A 23,112-nucleotide genomic window follows, 5' to 3' on the forward strand; every position below is an offset into this window, starting at 1 on the left:
TATTGATAGAAACCCTGAGAAATGTTGGAAATGATGTAAACAGGAAGGCTCTGTATCTGACATAGCACCCACACGTTCCCTGACAAGCTGAGAGGATCATCCATATGTATCAATAATACTATGGACCAAGAGGCTGCAGTAACTAGGTAATCTGAAATTTCAACCAAAAATACACACTGCTAAGTTATGCCTGTGATTTGAATCAAATTCTGATTGAAAACATTGGAATTCCTGATTTCAGGCAACAATTTAAATGCAGGTATGGTTAGAGCAGATGTGTAAATGAGATTGGATATAATGAAACTACACTCCCAGCACAGATCACCTCGATATATCTAGATATGTCACCCAGAGGAGAGGCTCCCGGGTTAGAAAGCAAGTTGTAAAACTGACTCTATAATGTATAAAGAGCAAAATGCAAAGGGACAGAAGGATATTCAATAAAACACCAGGCTACAATTTTCTATCATCATTATTATTGTGGTTAATGTGTTTCACTTTATTCTCATCTGTGGTAGGACCTGTGCATTTTACACACTGTTTAAGTGCTTGAAAATGAACACTGAACTATTCATGGAAACCAAATGCTATACTCAATGGACCTTCCTGCTTAAAATAAAATTAAGCAACTTCAAACAAAATAGTTTCATACAATTAGGTGAAGTAATCCCCAAATGGTCACAAATTGTGATGGAACGTGCAACTAGATTTTTTTTTAAAAGAGTCAGAGAAATTGGATCAAATATTTTGTTTAAATCTAAAATCAGACATGGAACTCTGTGAACCAGAGACTGATGTCTGTTCAGTTCTCTTGCTAAAAGCTGATCGATGCTTTGAAGCTTCTATAAAAGTTTGCATGGTTGAGGTATGGACCTGGGGAATTACTATCAACGAGACAACTTTACCCTTCACTGTTCTGTTTCTCGCAGTTTATCAGAGAGAAAGTAAATAAGGTTTTGACTGCAATAATATCTTCTTGAGCCCTCCGGCTTTGCAAATATAAAACAAGCACACATTCAGGCAGGATCACTGAGTATTGCTGGATGTCCAAAAGCAGGACATTAGCTTATAGAGTGCTCACTGTAATAACCCTCATACAACCCAAGTGCTGTAATACAAGGTTTACTCCATTAACAAACCATTTTTAATACCGTGTTGACAAAAACTCGGATGTAGACAGTGTTGGTTGTAACAAATAAAAGGGCATCGATGCTTGGGCATAAAATAACATTTGTATATGCTTCCAAAAAATATGGTGCTTGTCTTTATACCGAACAGTAATGCAATTATAGTAAACACACATAACTACATTTTAGAAAAGGAAAATATTGAGGACGTTTTAAAAAGTTTTCTTGCTTTGTAAAGCAGTCTTCTTACAACTTTCTTCATCCTTATCTCCTCCTGGATAAACATAGATAATACCAGAATTAGACTCAAAGATCACATGGCTACATTTAATCTGTCATTCCACTTATACTTTATAAATAGAAAGACACCATGAGACCATAAATGATATAGAATAGATAAATATTATATCACAGAAGGAGATCACTCAGTCCACTGCACCTGGGACAACTCTGCGATCAATTAGTTCCTCAAAGTCTTGCACTTCCTCAGTAAAACAGCCAATATAATCAAAGACCCCTCCCATCCCAGACATTCTCTCTTCTCCCCCCTCCCATTGGGCAGAAGATACAAAAGCCTGAAAGCACGTACCACCAGGCTCAAGGACAGCTTCTTTCAAGACTACTGAATGGCCCCCTAGCATGATAAAATGGACTCTTGACCTCATGATCTACCTCATTATGGCTTTGCACCTTATTGTCTGCCTGCACTGCACTTTCTCTGTAACTCTAACACTTTATTCTGCATTCTGTTATTGTTTTCCCTTGTGCTACCTCAATGCACTGATGCGATGAAATGATCTGTATGGATGGCACGCAAATCAAAGTTTTTCACCGTACCTCAGTACATGTGACAATAATAAACCAATTTAATTGACTTTTTTTTCATATATTTATCCAATACCATTTTGAAAGTTCCAATTAAATCTTGCTCCGCTGCCCTTTCTGGCAGCAAGTTCCAGTTCACAACCACTACTTACAATAAGAAAAGTGCACTCACCAAACAACCAGGCACAAACTGGACAACTGCTTCACCAAACACCCACACTCTGCCCGCCATAGACTTTAGAGCTCCTGGTGGCCAGTCATTTTAACTCTCCTCCCCATTCCCACACTGAATGTCTGTCCTTGGCCTCCTCCACTGCCAGGGTGAAGCTAAACACAAACTAGAGGAACATCACCTCATATTCCGCCTGGTTAGTCTACAACCTGATGGCATGAGCATTGAATTCTCCAACTTCTGATAATCTGCTCTCCCCTCTGTCCCTTCACTCTCTCCTCCTGCTCTACCCAGTTCCTCCCACACCCACCCCAGCCCCCATCACCCGGTTCTTTCCCATCTTCCACCCCCTCCCATCTGCCCGTCACCCCTCCCACTGGGTCTCCTCTCCCTACTGTCCCCATCTGCCCCCCCCCATCTCCCTCACTTGATTCCGTCTCCACCTTCCCCTCCTACCAGATGTCTTCATCTTCACCCCTTTGGCTTCTGTCGTTATTTCCACTCTCCCCCTCCTTTCTGCCAATCACCACCCTCCCCTTCCCTCCATCTGGCCACCTCCCCCCTCTCTCTCAGTCCAGATGAAGGGTTGACCCAAAACGTCAACTGTTCATTCCCCTCCACAAATGCTGCCTGACCCACTGAGTTCATCCAGCACCCTGTGAGTTTCACCTAACATCAGACCTGCTTTTCAAATTTCCTTAACTCCTTTTCAGACCCTCCAATCGATACAAACCACGGATAAAAACACGAAGTGCTAGAAAAACTCAGCAGGTCAGGCAGCATCTGTGGAAAGAGAAACAATATTAACGTTTCAGGTTCAAGACCAGTTCCGTTGAAGGGTCTCCGATCTGAAACATTAACTCTGTTTCTCTCTCCACAGAAGCTGCCTGACCCGCTGAGTCTTTCCAGCATTTTGTGTTTTTATTTCAGATTTCCAGCACTGCAGGTTTTTGATTTTCAATAAAAAAAACTTCTCCTTATTTAAAACCACCTCATTATTTTGAATACCTCTATTAAATCTCCACTTGACCTTCTCTGCTCCAACCTCTCTCCACACTCTTCCCATTAACTGAAGTCCTGGGTCCATTCCAGTAAATCCCTACCACACTCTCTCCAGACCCTTAACGAGATTCACAAAATGTTGCGCACCTGATTGGAGGCAGTGATCTTGCCAGAGCCAAACGTACGATATATAAAGGTTTAGAACAACCACTTGTAGTCTATTTATAAAGTTCAGAATCCACAGTGTGCTTTAAAATAAACAGCCTCAGCAACTTGTCCTGCCCCCTTCAAAAATCTGTCTGTAATTTGATCATTTATTTCTTTGTTCATTTTCCAGGAGCAGATTTTTCTGAGTCTATCCTTTCTCATTGATGATTTTCAACATTTTGTCAGCCCCCTTGGACTGTGGAGACCTGGAGTTGCTGCATGTGGTTCAGCTATCTTTGACCGTGATCGCCCAGAGGAGTGACCTTCATCTGCTTTACTCGGAAGCTGAGTAAGTCCATTAAATGGTGAATGATCGTTAGCAAGCAATCTGCCAGAGACACAGGTCTCCATGGCAAAGTAAACAAACCTCACTTTGTCACTGAGAGCAGATAAAGATAGCTTTGCTGGGCATTCAGATAAAACAACACCTTCCATTAACACAGTGCCTGTAATAGAGCAAAAAGTCCCAGGGCTCTTCACAGGCATGTACACCTGCAGAAGCTAAGGAAGATCCACAAAAGGAGATGTCGATTCAGATAACCAAAGGTTTGGTCAGAGAGGAAGGTTTGCTAAGGAGAAAGAGGGGGAGAAGTAGAAGGGTTTTGGAAGTGAATTCCAGAGTTTTAAGGCCTTAACAGCTGACATCCCAAGGCCTCTGCACCACCTACACGTTATGGCAGGAATGGGATGGAATACCCTCTACTTGCCTGGATCAGCGCAGCTCTGACAACACTCAAGAAACTTAACAGCACCCAGGACGAATCAGCACCCAGCCACCACTTTGAACATGCATTCCCTCCACCACCAAGGCTGCAGTGCGTGCTGTCCATAAAATGCACCATAGGTACTCACCCAAGCTACTCCAACACCTCCCAAAGCAGAACAAGAGCAGCAGATGCAGGGGAGCACTACAACGTCCCCTACTGCACATCATCCTGACTAGGAAATATATCACCAGTCCTTCGTTGCTGTTGAGTCGAAGTCCCAAAGCTCACTCTCCAACACCACCACGGCAACACCTTCACCACAACAGTACTGGTTTAAAAAGGCACCTCACCACTGCCTTCCCATGACCAATTAGGGACCAGTGATGACAGAATCTCTTGGATGCACAGACAACAGTTCTCCTCGGTGTCCTGGCCAGTATTTATCTCTCAGCCAATGTTACTAAAATAGGTTATTTCACCATTAACACAATGTTTATGACAGCTTGCTATGCTCAAATTGGTTGCCACATTTCCAACATTAGAATAGTGACTGTAGTACAAGAAGAACGTCATATGCTATACGTGTACCTGGGGACATCCATGAAAGGCACCAAATCAATGTGTTTTTTTATTATTCTGAGCTACTTATTGTGACAGCACAATGGCCATTTGGCCCCTTGTCCCAATGTTGATGGTAGCATTCAGGCATTCATTCCAATCCTTGAAGTCACTGGATCCAACCTGTAGGTGTTATGGTTAGCTGTAAAACTGGTGAATTGTAGAGAATTAGAGCATCCCTACAGCAGGGATAGAGGCCATTTGGCCCATCAGGTCTATACTGGGTCTTTGCAGAACAATCTATTCAGGCTCATTCTGTTCTTTCAGTGTCCTGTAATTATTTTCCCATCAAGTTCCTATCCTCTTGAAAACCCTAAATGATGTTTCTACCATTCCTAAAGCACTCCCTGTGTAAATATGTTTCTCCTCACATCCCTCCGGTGCCTTTTACCCAGGACTTTGAATCTGAGTCCTTGGTCATTGAACCATTCACTAATGGGAGCAGCTTCCCTCTTATCTATACCAGTCCTTATTGTACACTATGACCACTTTGCACGAAAATGGACTTTTTTTGTTCTAATTACGTTCTTTCTTGTAAAAATTGTGTTTAATTTATGGTTTTTTTGAGAATGCTGCTTATCTGATGCTATGTGCCTGTGATGCTGCTGCAGGAAAGTTTTTCATTGCACCTGTGCACACATGGACTATTGCATGTGTCAATAAACTCGACTTTGACTTTGATGTCTGTCAAGACCCTCTCAACCAGCTTTGCCACAAGGAAAAGAACTCCAGCTTACACACACAACCAACTTTCCACTGTGTGTGTGTGTGTGTGCACCTGATTTTGCATTAGAGAGTGCATTACAGTGTGCACGTTAAAGAGTGTGTTCACATGAGTGTGCAATGGTGCAATTTGTGTAGAAAACTATATACCCACCCAGAGACAGAAAACTGTTCCCCTGGATGCAGCCCATTCCATTCTATTATAGCTAGAGCATTACAAACCAATGCATGTACTGTCCTGGTCTGGCTAAACCTTTGGCCACTGAGCTTACAGTCCGGAGGACCACTGAAGAACCAGCAGGGGTATCCCAGCTCCATAATTAAAGGTAAAAACTAAATACTTTGAATTGAGTAACATTTCTGGTGAAGCCCATTGGTTAGACTCCATGCAGGGTCATTTGAACTGAAGCTTAGCTAAAAAATTCAAGCTGGCAGAAGTGGGAACATTTTAAAATCTCAAAAACTTTATAACATCTTGTGGTTGGAACATGCAGCTACTTGTGACAAGTGATATAAATGAGGAATGTTGACATAACAATTTATAACTGGTTGGGTGTGGGGAAAAGTTGGAAGGGTTGTGGAGAAAGGAAGCAAATTTTGCAGACACCACCCTGAACACCCTTGCAATATTTGAAATAAATGTACACAGAGATTTCAAGACAAGTTCCTTACTTTTCCTCTGCTACAGGTGCCTGAGGGCACGTACCACCAGACTTAAGGACAGCTTCTACCCCACTGTGATAAGACTATTGAACGGTTCCCTTATACAATGAGATGGACTTTGACCTCACGATCTACCTTGTTGTGGCCTTGCACCTTATTGCACTGCACTTTCTCTGTAGCTGTGAAACATCAGTGCACTCTGTACTGACTCAATGTAACTGCACTATGTAATGAATTGACCTGTATGATCGGTTTGCAAGATAAGCTTTTCACTGTACCTCGGTACAAGTGACAATAATAAACCAATACCAATACCCTATGCCAGCGACAAAATGCTTTAAGGTCAGTGACCCATGTTGTATCATTTTGTTCTAACCTATCGCATACATTGTCAATTTCAACAAAAATTTTAAAAGAGTGTTCAGTTTTTGAAAAACAGATAGTTAAACGTTTATAAAATATTTTTTAACCAATATTTCTATCTGCGTCAAAGCGACTATGTTATCAAACTAGCAAAGCAGTGATCTGAGTGAATGATCCAGACAGTTGAGTTGAAATCCCACCTCAGCAGACTTGGAGGTTGAACTCAGTGAATAGAACATAGACCAGTACATCACAGGAACAGGTCCTTCAGCCCACAATGTGCCAAACACGATGCCAAATTACACCAAGTCTCTTCTGCCTGCACACGATCCATATCTCTCCATTCCCTGAAAATTCATGTGTCTGTCTAAAAGCCTCGTAAACGCCACTATCGTATCTGTTTCCCCCACCACCCCTGGCAGCCCGTTCCAGGATAATAATCTGAAACTTTTACGAGAAAGCAGCTGGCCTTAGTAAAGACGACCAAAAAAATTACCAGATTGTTGTAAAAATCCATCCAGTTCACTAATATCCTTCAGGGAAGAAAACCTGCCATCCTTACCCAGTCTGGCTTGTACGTGACTCCAGACCTACAACAATATGGTTGATTCTCAAGTGCCTCTGCATGGCCCCAGCAAGTTGTGACATAAATGCGACATTAAATCAGAAAAAGGATAAAAAGGTATGGACCATCTCACAGCAAATTCATTCGCAACCTCCCCACTTCAGCCTTCTCCTCCCAGATGTCTGCAGTCTGGTGTCTAAATTGGGAGAGGTGTCCCACAGCCTAGTCAAGCAACAGGCTGACATTGTGGTGCTCATACCTAACAGACCATGAGCCAGACTCTTCATCAGTCAGGGCATTGTGTGCAGGAGCTGGGACGTTACGTTACAACTGTAAAAGTCATTGGCGAGACTGCACTTGGAGTAATGCGTGCAGTTCTGCTCACCTAGCTATAGAAAGGATGTCATTGAGCTGAAAAGGGTGCAGGAAGGATTCACAAGGATGTTGCCAACGCCGGAGGGCTTGAGTTATAAAGATTTCTTTTCCCCTAGAGTGTAGGAGGCTGGGGAGTGACCTTAAAGAGAAATCATGAGAGTGATGGACAAGGTGAGAGGTCACAGTTTTTTCCCCCAGGGTCGGGGAGTCTAAAATCAGAGGGCACAGATTTAAAGTGAGAGGGGAAAGGTTTAAAAGGTGACTTTTTCACACGGAGAATGGGTACGTGGAACGAGCTGCCAGAGGAAGCTGCAGAGCTACAACTACAAAGTTTAAGACATTTGGACAAGTACATGGATAGGAAAGGTTTAGAGGAATATGGGCCAAACACAGGCAGATGGGACTAGCTCAGGAAGACAACTTGGTTGGCAAGGATGAATTAGAGTCATAGAGCAGTACAGCACAGATACAGGCCCTTCGGCCCAACCAGTCCATGCTGACAACGGTACCCACTCAGCTAGTCCCAATTTCCTGCGTTCAGTCCATGTCCCTCCAAGCCCCGCCCCTCCAATGTACCTATCCAAGTGCTTCTTAAATGACACTGTTATACCTGCCTCACCCACTTCCTCTGGCAGCTCGTTCCATACACTCACCACCCTCTGCGTGAAAAAGTTGCCCCTCAGGTCCCTTTTAAATCTTTCCCCTCTCACCCTAAACCTGTGCCCTATAGTTTTGGATTCCCCTACCCTGGGGAAAAGACTGTTACTGTCCACCTTATCTATGCCTCTCATAATTTTAAACACTTCTATAAGGTCACCCCTCATTCTCCTATATTCCAAGGAATAAAGACCCAGCCTGGCCAACCTCTCCCTATAACTCAGAGTCTTGTGTTCTGTTCCACTAATATTGTGCTAAATGGGAGAGACTCAGAACAGATCTGGCAATTCAGAACTGGGCATCCGGGAGACACTGGATATCCATCAGCAGAAGCAGAACTTGGTAAATTGGTTTATTGTTGTCACATGTACAGAGGTACGGTGAAAAACTTTGTTTTGCATATCATTGATACAGATCAATTCATTACAATAGTACATTGAGGTAGTACAAGGGAAAACAATAACAGACTGCAGAATAAAGTGTTACAGTTACAGAGAAAGTGCAGTGCAGGCAGACAATAAGGTGCAAGGTCATAACGAGGTAGATTGTGAGGTCAAGAGAACATCTTATCATACCAGGGGACCATTCAATAGTCTAATAACAGCGGGATAGAAGCTGTCCTTGAGCCTGGTGGTACGTGCTTTCAGTCTTTTATCTTCTGCCCAATGGGACAGGGGAGAAGAGAGAATGTCCAATGTGGGAGGGGTCTTTGGTTACGTTGGCTGCTTTACCAAGGCAGCAAGAAGTGTGGACAGAGTCCATGGAGGGGAGGCTGGTTTCTGTGATGTGTTGAGCTGTGTTCACAACTCTTTGCAGTTTGTTGCTGTCACGGGCAGAGTAGTCGCCGTACCAAGCCGTGATGCATCCAGATAGGATGCTTTCTATGGTGCATCGATAAAAGTTGGTGAGGGTCAAAGGGGACATGCTGAATTTCTTCATGCCACATGTACCCCACCACAAGCCCTGGCATGTCTCTCACTCTGCCATTACTGACACACCAGGGGATCAATCCTGGTTCACTGAGTGCAGGAGGACATGCTGGGAGCAGCACCAGGCACAGCTAAGAATGAGGTGCCAACCCAGTGAGACTACAAGATAGTTCCACATGTAGAATAAGCAGCAGAAACAGTGTCCAAAAGGCAGAGCTGAGCGATTCCTTAACCAGCGGAATGGATCGAAGTTTTGCTGTCCAAGCACATCTGGTCATGAACTGCAGTGGACAATAAAACAGCTAAGTGATGGTGGGGCCTAGAACCCAAGTGTTAAAGACAACAGTATTAACAACCATGGCCAGCCAGAAGTGTCGCGTTCACAACCCTCCTGAGAAACCAGTCTTCAACAAATGTGACCGACTCCACATGATATCTAAAAACGGCTGAGAGCAGTGCATACAGCAAGGCTATAGGTCCAAACAACGTCCCACAAAAGTACTGACCTCTGCTCCAGAACGAGCTCTGCCTCTTGCCAGGCTGTTCCAGTACAGTTACAACATTGGCTCCTACCCAACAATATGGAATATTACCCAGGTATGTCCTATTCACAAAAGCAGGACAAATCCAATAAGGTTAACCACTGCCCAATCAGTCTATACTCACTCATTAGCAAAGTGATGGCAGGTGCCTTTGACAGTGCTATCAAGCGGCATTTATCCTGCAATAACCTGCTCACCAATGTGCAGTTTGGGCTTCATCAGCTCCATCCCTCATCACAGACATTGACCAAGGAAAAGAATTCCAGAGGTTAAGTGAGAGTGACTGCCCTCGACATCAAGGCAGCACTTCACTGAGTGTGGCACCAAGGTGTCCTGGGAAATCTGAACTCAACGGGCATCAAGGGGAACCCACTTCATTGCACAGACTCACATCTCACACAAAGGAAGAAGACTGTGCAGATGGTGGAAGTCAAGCATCCCAGCCCCAGGACATCACTTCAGGCCTTCCTCAGAGCAGTGTCCAAGGCTTCTTCAGCTGCTTCATCAATCACCTTCCTTCTATCACAAGGTCAGAAGTGGGGGCGTTCGCTGATAATTACACATTGTTCAATTCCATTTGCAGTTACTCAACAAATGAAGCAGCCCACGCCTGTAAGCAACAAGACCTAGATGTCTTGCAGGCATGGGCTGATAAACAGAGAGTAACATTCAGGCCATAAATGTGACCTGAAATGAGCCTTTCCAAAAAATAAAATATAACAACCGTTGATATTCAGTATCATTACCATTACTGAGTTCCCACCATCAATATTCTGGGGTGTACCCCATTAACTGAAAAGTCTGCGACATCAACTACATAAATACTATGGCTTCAAGAATAGGTCTGAAGCTGTGTTTCCAGAGCGAATGACTCACTTCTTAACATCCCAAAGCCTTTCCACTGTCTACCAGGAACAATGACACAATACTCTCCACTTGTCTGAATTACTACTGCAACATTCAAAAAGCTCAATATCATCTAGGACAAAGCAGCACGCTTGATTGGCACCCTATCCACCATTCCAAACATTCATTCTGTTCACCACTGGTAATGCATACTATCTACAAAAATGCACTGCAGTTACTGCCCTAGACTACCCCATAAGCACCTCTCAAACCCATAGCCTCTACAGCCAAGGACAAAGGCAGCAGGTGCATACAAGCACCCCCTACAGGTTCCCCTTTGAGTCACAAACCATCTCGGCAGGGAAATATATTGCCAGTCCTTAATACTCCTGCTGAACCAAAACCCATCACTTACAGCTCTGACATTTTCAATTGGGCTCCAGCCTCAGCTGTATTTTGGGGGCAGTTCCTGGTTCCCACTCCCCTATGTGCACCCCAGAATGGTCTAATTATAGAACTGGGTCCTTCTGTTCTGGATTTGCCCACTAGATAGTGGAGTTCCAGATTTCTAGAACTTCTAGGAATGGCCTCGTAACATCTATCCAACTGGCTCCATCACCTGTTTTATTATTTCTTTTGCTGGGATGTGACTGTCACTGGCAAGGCCAACAGTTATTGCCCAGACCTACTTGCCTTTGAGAAGGTATGGTTGAGAAACCTTCAACCACTGCAGTCCTTCTGGTGAAGTTGCTCCTACAACTGTGCTGTCGGGGCCTCAGTTTCAGGATTTAGACTCACTGACAGTGAAGGACTGGCGATGATCGAATTAAAAGGTGGAAAGGGCCTTTCAGGCTGAATGGCCTCCTTCACTACCTACACATGGTGCCAAAATTCCAGACAATTCACATGGAAAATTATTAGCATCTCCATATCCAGAAGGAGACCCACGGGCTGAATGGCCTGCTTCTATGCAGTAAATACTTTGTGATTCACACTGTGATCAACAACTTTATTTCAAATGTCAACAACTGGATACTTGGCACATAATCCAATGTACATGATATTCAAAAGGGCAAATAGCTTGGAGTTATTTACAGCAACACAACAGCCCTAAATACAATTTTCCCTTTAGATTATATACAACAAACTCACTGGCTTAAACTACACAAACACTAAACACACCAACATAGCTTTTGATAGAACCATGTGGGGGATGTGTGTAATGTTAATATAAACACAACTACATTCAACCAGCCCAGGTAATATACAAATCAAGACTATACTAATCCATTATTTGTGAAAGTAGAAGTTTTGAAAGTGCCAAACATCAAATGGCACTGCTCAAACTGACAAGAAAAATCGGAAAGGTGAGTCATTTCATACAGGGGCTGTGCGTGTATAAGTTACTGTCAAAGAGCAAGTCCCAGCTGTTCTCTGACTCCTGATCTGTAAACTTATGTGCCTATAAATTCACCCTGTTAGTGGTACTAGATAGTAGTGCCAAAGCATTGCACTCTTACTCTGAAATGCACTATTACATACTATTATTGCATAAACCACTCTCATCTGTAGCAGATTAAGTCCCTCTTACCTCAGCTGTTTGCTCATTTACAACAACCAGGCTTCACCAGGTTACAGTTGTTCCCCGTTGCAAATGTACAAACACTCTGAAATGCATCGCCTTGCTGAATAGTATAATACATCATGATTTACCTCATTACAAGCCAGAACACCTCACAAGTCTGCGCTTTCATTGATAATTTCTCAAGTTTCTATGTAGCTGGCTGCCTTCACCACTGTCTTTCTGTCCCTGGATGGGAGATCCTAAATGACACAGAGTACATACAATTATACCCAGTTTATAGCATAGAAACACACAAGAACAAATAGAATGAGGCCATCCAGCCCTTCAACTACCTCTGTCATTCAAGATCATGGCTGATCTTCTATCTGGCTCCAGTTTCCTGCTCCATCCTCATAACCCTCAATTTCCTCTGTATCCAGAAACATATAGATCTCCAAACTGATCAAACAAAATAACTGAATCTCATGGACCTCTGGGGTAGAGAATTTCAAAGGTTTACCAGTCCCTGGTTAAGAAATTTCTCCTTATCTCAGTCGAAAAGGCCTACCTCTTAATCTGAAACTGTGGCCCTGGTCTTAAGACTCCTCAAGCAGGGCAAACATCCTCCAGCATTTAGATTGTCAGTCTCTTTAAGAATGTTATAAACTTCAATCAGATCTCCTCTCATACCTCTAAAATCTAGAGAATATAATACCAATCCCCTCAATCTCTTTTCATCCAACAAACCTGCTATCCCAGATATCAGACCAGTGAATCTTTACTGCATTCCTTCTATGGTAATACATTCCAGGTAATGACATTAAAACTGTACATGATTCTCAAGGTACAGTCTCACCAAGGCCCTATACAATTACAATTTGGCTAGTTAACTCCTGCATTTGAAATTCTCTCATAATAAAGACTAACATACCATTCGCCCTCTGAGCTGCACCTACACATGGGCCTTGTATTCAACTTGTATTCCTTTGAACATCAACACCACCCAATTTCTCGCCATTTTAAAAACACAAAAACAATTCTGATTTGTGCACCTACTCACTCTGCTTGTCCATATCCCATTGAAGCCTCTTTCCATTCTCCTGAATACTCACAGTCACATCAAGTTTTGTATCAACAGCAAATATCATTCAGCTCAACAGGTCCATGCTGCTATTTTCCTCGCTTTCTCATCTCGTTCCTCATTCCCTCAACACATCCTGACATTCCTTTCTGCCACATGTTAATATCTGGCTTCTTTATCCAATTAATTCCATCGGAAAGTAAATATTCCCACTTCCTGGATAAAGAGGTTTCTCCTCAATTGCTAATTGGATTTGTTAGTGACCATCTTATTTTCACGGCTGTCTGGTTTTAATCTCTTCCACAGGAGGGAAAATCTTTCTTCCTTATTTCTACCTTATTAAATCCTCTAATAATCTAGATTTGTGAAATATTCTGATGATAGTTCATCAACCTGAGACACTTCTCTCTCCACAGATGCTATCTGCTCTGCTGAGTGTTTCCAGCACTTTTTATTTTATTTCAGATTTCCTGAAATTTTGCTTTCCTAAAAAATGTGATGTAACCTTATTTGCTTTTAAATTCCAAGCTTCTTTGACTGAAATCAAAGATTCTGTTGGCCTTTTAAATCTATGACTCTCTCCTCCCCAAACCTGTTGAGGCTGGGGAGAATCTAAAAATGGAAGTTATTTGATTTTGGTGGGTCGAGATAGTAAGGTTGAAAGATCAAAAGCACCTAATTGAAATTAAAATGTCAAACACCCATGGTCTGATCGAGGTCTATTCTACTTATTCCCTCTGATTTCTTTTTGTCTGTGTGACAAGATCCTACACAAAGTCCATCTGGACATCATTTCCAATTTTACCATTTTAACTGTACTTTTTTTACCATATTCCAAACGTCCAAATGCATTAAATTACAAACATCAACAACTTGCATAAAAAGCACCTCTACCATGATGAAGAAAATACAAAACTCTGATAATCTAGCATCTGATTTTTCAGAAATCTTGATGGTTTGGCATCCAGCTCACTCATTAATCTGGAACGTGAGCTGGGCTTTCAGAGTGCAGGAGGGATATACTGGCAGAGATGGGGGTCTGGAGTTGATTGTGGGTCAGGGCTAGGGTTGGGGGCCAGAAGACCAGGGGTCAGGAACGTGAATAGGATTGTGGCCGTAGCCAGGGTCTGGAGTGTATATTTCCTGCTCCCTTTAAATTCAATGGGTTCATTGGAAAAGTTATTATACTATGAAACACGTAAATAAAAGTGAAATTAAAATGTGTTTGGGTATTAATGGGAATAACATCCTGTAGTTGAGAAAATCTAGTCCAGCAACATCAATATCCTGAGAGTGCCAGATTATTGGAGTTTTATTGTATATTTGACACCAAGCCAGATAAGGTGAAATCAGGACAGATGACTAAAGGTTTGGATAAGCTTTAAGGAGGCATATTAATAGTAGAAAGAAAGGGAGAGAGGCGAGGGGATTCCATTGGCATACCAACAATACTGGAGCAATTGAAATGATGCAGAGTGCAAGAGGCAAGAACTGAAGGGAGTGCAAAGACCGGGAAGAAGTGCAGAGATGCTGGGGTTGGGCAAAGCAAGTACATGGAAGATCTTGCAAGCAAAGTGTTCTTGCAGCGCGGGACACTGGGTCAGGAGCACAGACGTGCTGGAAAATAGTACATGATGCAACACATGTAGAAGCAGTAGAGTTTTGGATGAGCACAAGTTTATGTAGTATTGGGGTTGGTATGAGGTGGTTTGTGCTGTTGTAAAGCCACAGTATCAGTTCTAAGACCCTGCCCCTAGGTCTAGACCTCAGCCAGGGGGAAAGATGCTCCCTACATCCAGCCTGTCAAGCCCTGTGAAATTTTTGATAAAATATTCTTCTTACTGTTCTAAAAACCAGGGAATACTGGTCTGTTCTACTCAATGTATCCTCATGCGGCAAATCAGTCTAGTAAATTTTCACTACACTCTCTATGGCACAGAACATACATAGAACAGTACAGCACAATACAGACCCTTCAACCCACAACGTTGTGCCGACCTTTAAACTTGTCAAGACTATCTAACCCCTTCCTCCCACATATCCCTCTATTTTAAATTCCTCCATATGCTTATCTGGTGATCTCTTGAATTTGACCAATGTACCTGCCTCCACCACCACCCCAGGCAGCGCATTCCATGCCCCAACCACTCTCTGGGTAAAAAACCTCCCTCTGATATCTCTCTTGAACTTCCCACCCATTACTTTAAAGCCATGCCCTCTTGTATTGAGCAACCACTCTATCTATTTCTCTTAATATTTTGTATACCTCTATCATGTCTCCTCTCATCCTCCTCCTCTCCAAAGAGTAAAGCCCTAGCTCCCTTCGTGTCTCCTCATGTCCAAACTGGACGCAATAGTCCAGGTGTGGTCTCACCAAGGTCCTCCACAATTGCAGTAAGACATCTTTTCTCCTGTATTTAAATCCTCTCACAATAAAACCCAACATTCCATTCGCCTTTCTACTCACTTGCTGTTCCTGCATGTTGCCTTTAGTAATGGGAATACAATAACACCTAGGTGCCTTTGAACATCAACATGACCCAATCTCTCACCATTTCACAAATAGCCTGATTTTCTATCAGGTGCAGCAAAGTAGATAACCTCACACTTTTTCCATCTGCCATATCCTTGCCACTCACTCAGCTTGTCCATTTCCCCCTTTATATCCTCCTCCCCCCCCCCCACCCCAGTCACAATCAAACCAGACTTTGTACCGTCATACAACATGGCTGATCTTCTACCTTCACTGCGTTTCCAACAGCAAGGATGAAGGCAGAGTCAACAATGATTCAAGATGTCTTTGGAACACAAGGATTAGTTAATGCTCTGGGATTGTTTTCAAATTCTAGGAGCACACAGGGTGTTTGACGGGTTATTAACCTGTTGCTGGTCATTAACAGCTTCAGACATCAGCCAATTCTAAGACTTGTGCCATTTCTAAGGTGTGAAACTAATGCCCTGTGACAGTCCTCCATGAGAGGATGGGAAATCAGTTGGACCCCACCCATCAGAACTGGTGGAGAGAGAAAAGTGTGTGGGTGGTCGAAACAGACAAGAACACATCTCCCAGGAGCTGCCAGAGTGCATGGCATAGAAATACTGCTGGCCCCTTCCTGCAGTGGCCTACCCCTTGAAGGATCAGTGGTCAACATTGATGGAAGTGGGGAGCGTGTCACTGTTGTAACTCCACACACCTACAGTTACAGACGGAATACTGTCTGGTTTGTAAATTGTAAACTGGTGGATGCATTGGACACCCGGGTCAAGATTCCCTTCTTGTATTAACAGGGCATTACATATCCTGATTGCATTCTTGGATTGTTACTGGAGTCAGAGTAATACAACACGGAAACAAGCCCTTCAGCCCAACTCATCCACACCTACACTGGTGCCCACCAAGCTAGTCCCACTTGCCTGAGGTTGGCCCATATCCCTCTAAACCCCTCCTATCCATGTACCATGTACTTATCCAAGTGTCTTTTGAATGTTGTTAATGTACCTGCCTCAACCACTTCCTCTGGCAGCTCATTCCATATATGCTCCATTCTTTATGTGGAGAAGTTACCCCTCATGAACTTATACTTCTCTATAAGGTCATCACTCATTCTCCTACGTTCCAAGGAATAAAGACCTAGCCTGTCCAACCCCTCCTTATAACTCAGGCTCTCTAGTCCTGGCAGCATCCTCATAAATCTTTTCTGCACTCTATCTGGTTTAATGATGTCTTTCATATAATAGGGAGGTCAAAACTGTACACAATACTCCAGTGTGGTCTCACCAATGTCTTGTACAAATAAAACATAGCATCCCAACTTCTCTACTCAATGCGTTGATTGGTGAAGGCCAGCATGCCAAACGCTTTCTTCACCACCCTGTCTACCTGTGATGCTGCTTTCAGCAAACTATGTACTTGTACTTCTAGGTCCCCAGGAACTGACTGTTCACTGTATGAGTCCTACCCTGGGTTGACTTCTCAAAATGCAACATTTTGCACTTATATGATCACTGCCTGTGATTCTCTGCCTGAGAACTGACAGTGTCTGCACAAGAATGGCTCATGTTTATTATGCAATGAAAAGTTATTGCAAAACTCGGAGCATAGGAGCAAGATTTAATGGACAGCAGGATTGAAATCAGAACAACTGGCAGGAAAAAATGAGGAAGGGCAGCATGCAAAGTATTGCTCCCACCCTTAATGAATCAAGATATTAGCCAAGCATTATCACAATTCAAGATGTAGCATTATTTTCCGCATATATTTTGTGTTCCCATAAGAAGGTAATGGTAATATAATTTATATATTTAAGATTAATTTATATATTAGATTAAAAGATTTGACAAGTATATAAAGAAACTATTTCTTCTGATGGAGGGCAGAACAAAGGGGTGAAGCCTTTAAAATTAGAGACTGATCTTTCTGAATGATGTCAGGAAGCTGAGTGAGCAGACAAGGCCATGGCTTAATGTCTCAACAAAAATGAAAGGCAACTGTGGCACTGCAGCACTCCCTCAGTACTGCCCAATTTTGCGCTCATCTCTGGAGTGGCAAAGTGCCCTATCCTGTGTCCATCCCAGATGCCGTCCTCGGACATCACCCGAAAACACAAGGTCAGTTTCTACATGTACGCTGTTGACACTCAATTCACGACCCCTTCCATTACATCTAAAATATCAGAAAAAGATCATTTTTCATTCCAAATGGCAAAACATTGTATTCATACAATCCAGAAGGTGCTACAAAGGCAGAAATCTCTCTTCCTCTATTTGTCAATGGGACATACCAGTACCCTTCTAACAGGTCAATCTTAATCAGATGACTGGATTGACATCCTGACTTAATCCAATTAAACATTGGAAAGACTAAACTTATTGTCTCTGGTGTCCATTGCAAACTCTGTTCTTTAGTTACCAGTTCCATCCCTCTTCCTGACAACTATCAAAAACACGATAGAACTGATCATTAACTCGGTGTTTGACCCCGGGTTAAGTTTCAGGCCACATCTGCAAGGTGGGTTATTCTGACCTCAGTAACATTCCCTGACCTTACCCTATCGCAGATCATCTGCTGCAGAGACCCTGGAACGTGGGTTTGTTACATAGAACATTACAGCACAGTACAGGCCCTCCAGCCTACAACGTTGTGCCGACATTTTATTCTGCTCTAAGATCTATCTAACCCTTCCCTCTAACATAGCCCTCCATTTCTCTATCATTCATGTGGCTATCTAAGAGTCTCTTAAATGTCCCTAATGTATCCGCCCCCACAACCTCTGCCAGCAGTGCGTTCCACGCACCCACCACTCTCTGTGTGAAAAACTTACCCCCGACATCCCCCTTATACCTTCCTCCAATCACCTTAAAATTATGTCCCCATGTGTGGAAAAAGTCTCTGACTGTTCACTGGATCTATGCCTCATCACCGTGTACACCTCTATCAAGTCCCCTCTCATCCTCCTTCTCCCCAAAGAGAAAAGCCCCAGCTCGCTCAACCTTCCCTCATAAGACATGCTCTCCAATCCAAGCAGCATCCTGGTAAATCTCCTCTACACCCTCTCTAAAGCTTCCACATCCTTCCTATAGTGAGGCGACTAGAACTGAACACAATATACCCAGAGACTTTAATTCTATTGGTTAAGTTTATTTTGATAACACTCCTGGTGCTTTTGCTTTCTGCCACATGGAAGGTGTTATTTAATTTGAAGTTGTTGAAGCCGATGCCTTCAGACTCAAGAGACCAAAGAACAAAACATTCTGCGAGAAGAAAGGCGCCTGTCCCGACAGCAGATCAACATCTGCCTACTTACGTGCGGCGTGGGAAGAGTCCTCATCTGTGCTCGACCACAAAGCTCATGGTGGTTCCATCGAAGGAGGGAGGGGCGATGATCCGAGGTCCTTGCTGGGAGGTGATGCTGATGAGGGGCTTAGCCTCCGACGTCCCTTTGCAGCCCCTGCCCGTTGTCGTCCGGCCGCTGGGCAAGGATTTTCCGGTCGGGAAGTAATAGGGGCTCTCCAGGTACTGGGGCTCGGCTTGTAGCCTCGGGGCGCCACTGCCTTTGCCGGTCTCACTGCATTCCGTGTCCGGGGCAGGTGGCAGGGTGGGTAGTACAGTCGGCGGTGGCAGGAACCCGGGGTAGATCATGTAGGTGGGTCCGTAGGTGCCCGGGCTGATGGCGATTGGCGACATGGGCATCGGCATGGGGGCCACCGGCTGCTGAGGTAGCGGCACGTCCACGTACTGCCCGGTCTCCGGGTCGTAGAGCCGCCTGCGGGCGGGCTGCACTGGCGTGTCCACCAGGTAGTACTGGCCGGTGGCAGGGTCCAGCAACATCCTCCGCTGGGTCTGTGGCACCGGGAAACAGGGCACCGACGGGCTGTCCACCAGGACGGGCGGCACCTGTTGCACCTTGCCCGGGCTGAGCGGCTCCAGCGCCGGCGGGGTGAGGCGGATGAGCTGAGCCTGCTGGTGCTGGTAGACGGCGGGTGGCGACGGCTCCCGGGCGGCGCTGGGCGGCTTCTTCACCGGGATGGTCAGGTAGTTCTCATGCTCGGGCGGCGGTGGCGGCGGGTGCAGCGGCTTCTGCTGGGACACCGCCTCCTCCTCTTTCTCCTCCCCCTCCGCCGGGCGCGGCTGCTCCCGGAGCGGGCGGCAGTCGGGCGGCGAGCCCACGCCCGCCTTCCTGCCCAGCGGCGAGGGCTGCGGGGCCACCGGCGCCACGGCGAAGAGTTGCGGCCCGGCGACCCTGCCGACCGGCGGAGGGGGTGGTTTGGGCGGGTCGCGGGCTTGGCTCCGGGCGGCGGGCACGGGCGGCGGCTTGGCGGACACCCGCGCCGCCTCCTTGGCGGGAAGCGGCTCCTGCTCGGTCCGGGGCGCCGGTGCTGAACCTCCGCCGCCGCCGCCGCCCGGCGGGGCGCCCGGACCCGAGCCCGAGCCCGAGCCCTCCTCGCTGGCGATCAGTGACAGGACGTGGCTGCCCGCCAGAGACCCGGGCACAGGACCCGCCTCGTTCTTGCGCCTCCACTCGTTGTTGTCGAAGACGTAGAGCTGCTCCATGGTGCGCACCGCCGCCGTCAGCTTCTCCAGCGCCAGCCGGTTGCTGCTGCTCGTCGCCCGGGCGCCTCCTCCTCGCCTCTCGGCGGCCGGCGGGCTCCCGCCTGGTCCTCGGCCGCCCGCCGCCTCGTGGAGCGGGAGACGCCCGGACGCCCGGTGCACGAAGGCGGCGCCGTTCTTGGCAGCGGGCTCGGCGTCCTCGGGCTCGGCTCGGGCGCCGGGCAGCTCCTTCCTGCTCACCGCCTGGCACTTGATGACGATGGGCAGCGAGGGCGGCTGCTCGACGCCCGGGCTGGGGCTCCGAGCCCGACCGGGTGCCAGACCGCTGCCGCCGCCGTCCAGCGTCAGGACGTGGTAGGAGCTCTTGACCAGCTTCCTCACATCCCTCACCTGGTGAATGGGCGCCTGCAGCTTGTGGATGTTGTCCCGGACGTCGCGCACGGTGAAGGGCGGCGCGCGCGCCCGGCCGTCCTCGGCGCGCTCCCCGCCCGCCGCTCCCGGGGCGCTCCGCCCGCCGCCGCCCGCCAGCTTGGGCGTCAACAGCTTGGCGATGCTGAACGGGCTCTGTCCGCCGCCCTTCACGTTCCTCAGTCGGATTTTGATCTCGGGCGACCTGGAAGGGGCGTCGCCGCCCGCCGCCCGGATTGCATCGCCCTCCGCCGTCGTCGTGGGCTTGACCGCCGGCGGCTCGCTCCGGCCGGGCGCCTTCTGGATGCTGGGCACGAAGAGGTGAGACATCTTGGTCTCCTTGCAGAGCGGGTGGCCGCCAATCTCCGCCCGGACCCGCTGCGCCGGCTTATTCCCGGCGCCGGGAGTCTGCTGCTCGCCCTCCTTCCACGATCTGAAGGCGCTGTGCTGACTCCGGGGCAAGGTGCCCTTGCACCCGTCCGCGGGCTCGCCCGTCACCGGCCGGGCGTGGCCGGGCGCCGGAGGGTTGTCGCCCGGCGTAGGCTCGCCGCCGCCGTTCTCTCCGGGGGGGACGGGGGAAGTTTCCGCGCTTCCGCCGGAAAGTCCGCTGGAATTGGGTTCCACCTCACACTGCGGCGGAGGCGCCTTGGGCAGTTCAGCGGCGGGCGGGCTGGTCCGGCCGGCGAACGAGGTGTCACTTATCTCGCCGCGCTCCATCTTCAGCTCCTGCTCGAATTGCATTTTCTTCCAGATGACATTTTGCAAGAGATTGGAGGCGAATTTGGATTTCTTCTGCGCGCCCTCCATTGCCTCCGCCGCCTTGCTGCTCCCTCTACTGATGTCTCCTGCCTCCTCCCTCGGCATGCCCTCGGTAACCTCATCGGCGCAACGCGATCCGACCACAGCTCGGGCCAACTCCACTCGCCTTTCGCCCTCTCGCCTGGCCGGGGTGTGCTCCTTGACATCGTATCTGAAGTTTAAGGTCTCAGTTAAAGTTATAACCCTGGATCCAATCTGTTCAAATTTCCCGGACAGATGCAGTTGCCTTCTGGAGGTCTGCTTGTCCGCCACCTTTGCCTGCCGCTCGTTAACAGGGGCGGGGAGGGGCGTGGATTCCGCCCGCTGGTCTCCGTTTCCTTGCCCGGCGCCCAATTTTGCGCTTTTGGTCGGAAATTCGACCGGCGCCTTCTCGCCCGCGGTGTTGCGGCACTTGAGATCGATGTAAGTGGCGCAGCGGTTGTGGGCAACCATCTCGTCCGACGACAGGTCGGTGGATGTCCTGTAACCGGCGCTGAAAGTGTCCAGATATTCGTCGCCGGCGCAGGCAAGGCTGCGGAAAGTTCGGGCGGTAAGAGAGCGCACCTCCTTGTCGGCGTCGTCCAGCTCGCTGACGGCACTGGAAGTCCCGCTGGAATTTCCAAAGGCTTTCCAGTTGGATTTCACCCCGGCGCCGGGAGGGACATTGGGGCGAGAACTTGCGCCCTGGGCGCCATCTCCCGCCGTCTGGAGTTTGGTCATGTTTTCCTCCTTGCGCTGGTTCCCCGGCCCCAGGAAATTGTCGGGGGCCAAGTTCCCCCTTTCCTGGGCTGCAGTCCCTTCGCTCACGGCCCGGGAGTCCGCCCGAATGGACAGGCGAAACCGCCCGCCGGAATTCCCGCACTCAGGCGGACTGGCGCTCCGGGCGCCAGCAACTGGCCGAGCGGGGGAACCGGTGCCCGGAGCCGGTGGTGGCGGATCTCCGGCGTTACTTGTGCCCAGAGGCGTCCGGGAACTTCCCTCGGACGCGTCGCTCTCGAAGGAGCTGCTGTCTCTACAGGAGTAACAGGCGCTGCTCTCCTCCGCATCCCAGCCGGCACCCAGCGCGCTTTCGCCATCATGATCCAGTTCGTAGAGCTGGATCTCATGGGTACTGATGTAATGTGCCTCGTCGCCGCTGCTCGGCTGCGGCTGATCCCACAGCAGCGCGCTGGAGGAGGAACTCCCCTCTCGTCCTGAGTTCGAGACCGGTTCCTTCCGCTCCGCTTGCGATCCCAGGCAAGAGCGCAAATCCCCGGCGCAGTCTTCCGTCCCGGCATCGCCGTTGCTTGGCGGAGATTCCGCACACTCGCTGAAGCTCTCGTAAAAATCCGAGTAGCCGGCGGCCGTGTCGTAACCCGAGTGGTCGCTCTCGTCCGCCTGAGATTCCTCTGCGTCGGCGCAGATCCGGCGAGAGGCGCCCGGGCTCTGCCCCTTCCTCACCATGCCGCCCGCTTCCCTCTTCGCCCCGGGCACCGACCCTTCCCCGCCGTTCTCCGCGCCCTTTCGCCGCCGCCGCCGCCGCCCTGGCTCGCTGTCACCGTTCGCTGTCACGCCGCCAGAAGCCGGGCTGGGCCGGGTGGGCCGTGGGGCTCCCGGTGCCCGGGGCAGACTCTCTCCGGTGCCGGGCGCCGAGCCATTCACGGCAGCGCTCCGAGCCGCCGCCAGCGACAAGTGAAGGCGCAGCATGAGGCAGGAGCGGGCTGCACAGTCCCAGCAGTCAGGTCACCGCCCAGACATTTGGTCAAATGTCTCCACTCCCCGAGCCGACATCCCACCGAGTACAGGACTCCCTGCAGGCGATGGAAGCAGAATTTAATAATTGGGACGCACACCTTACCAGAAACAACTCGCCTGCTGCCAGTTAACATGTCGAAATCATACATGCATTATTT

The 23,112-nt window shown here is 47.8% G+C and overlaps 1 protein-coding gene across 1 annotated transcript; it reads right to left on the reverse strand.

The window, feature by feature from the left end:
- Nucleotides 1-1,379: 1,379 nt before the first annotated feature.
- LOC127584361 (uncharacterized protein C4orf54 homolog) lies at nucleotides 1,380-22,906 on the reverse strand. The gene is made up of 2 exons (XM_052041087.1): nucleotides 18,771-22,906; nucleotides 1,380-1,401 (listed from the first exon to the last, which is right to left on the reverse strand). The coding sequence occupies exon 1, from the start codon at nucleotides 22,904-22,906 to the stop codon at nucleotides 18,791-18,793; it is 4,116 nt and encodes a 1,371-aa protein (XP_051897047.1). The 3' UTR covers nucleotides 1,380-1,401; nucleotides 18,771-18,790.
- Between the last annotated feature and the right edge of the window lie 206 nt (nucleotides 22,907-23,112).

The sequence above is a fragment of the Pristis pectinata genome, chromosome 2, assembly GCF_009764475.1.
Source record: "Pristis pectinata isolate sPriPec2 chromosome 2, sPriPec2.1.pri, whole genome shotgun sequence".
In the NCBI taxonomy this organism is placed as follows: Eukaryota; Metazoa; Chordata; class Chondrichthyes; order Rhinopristiformes; family Pristidae; genus Pristis; species Pristis pectinata.

Bases quoted from the DNA above. Each gene is read 5' to 3' on its own strand.
- LOC127584361 (XM_052041087.1), bottom strand. From the start codon at position 22,906: ATGCTGCGCCTTCACTTGTCGCTGGCGGCGGCTCGGAGCGCTGCCGTG.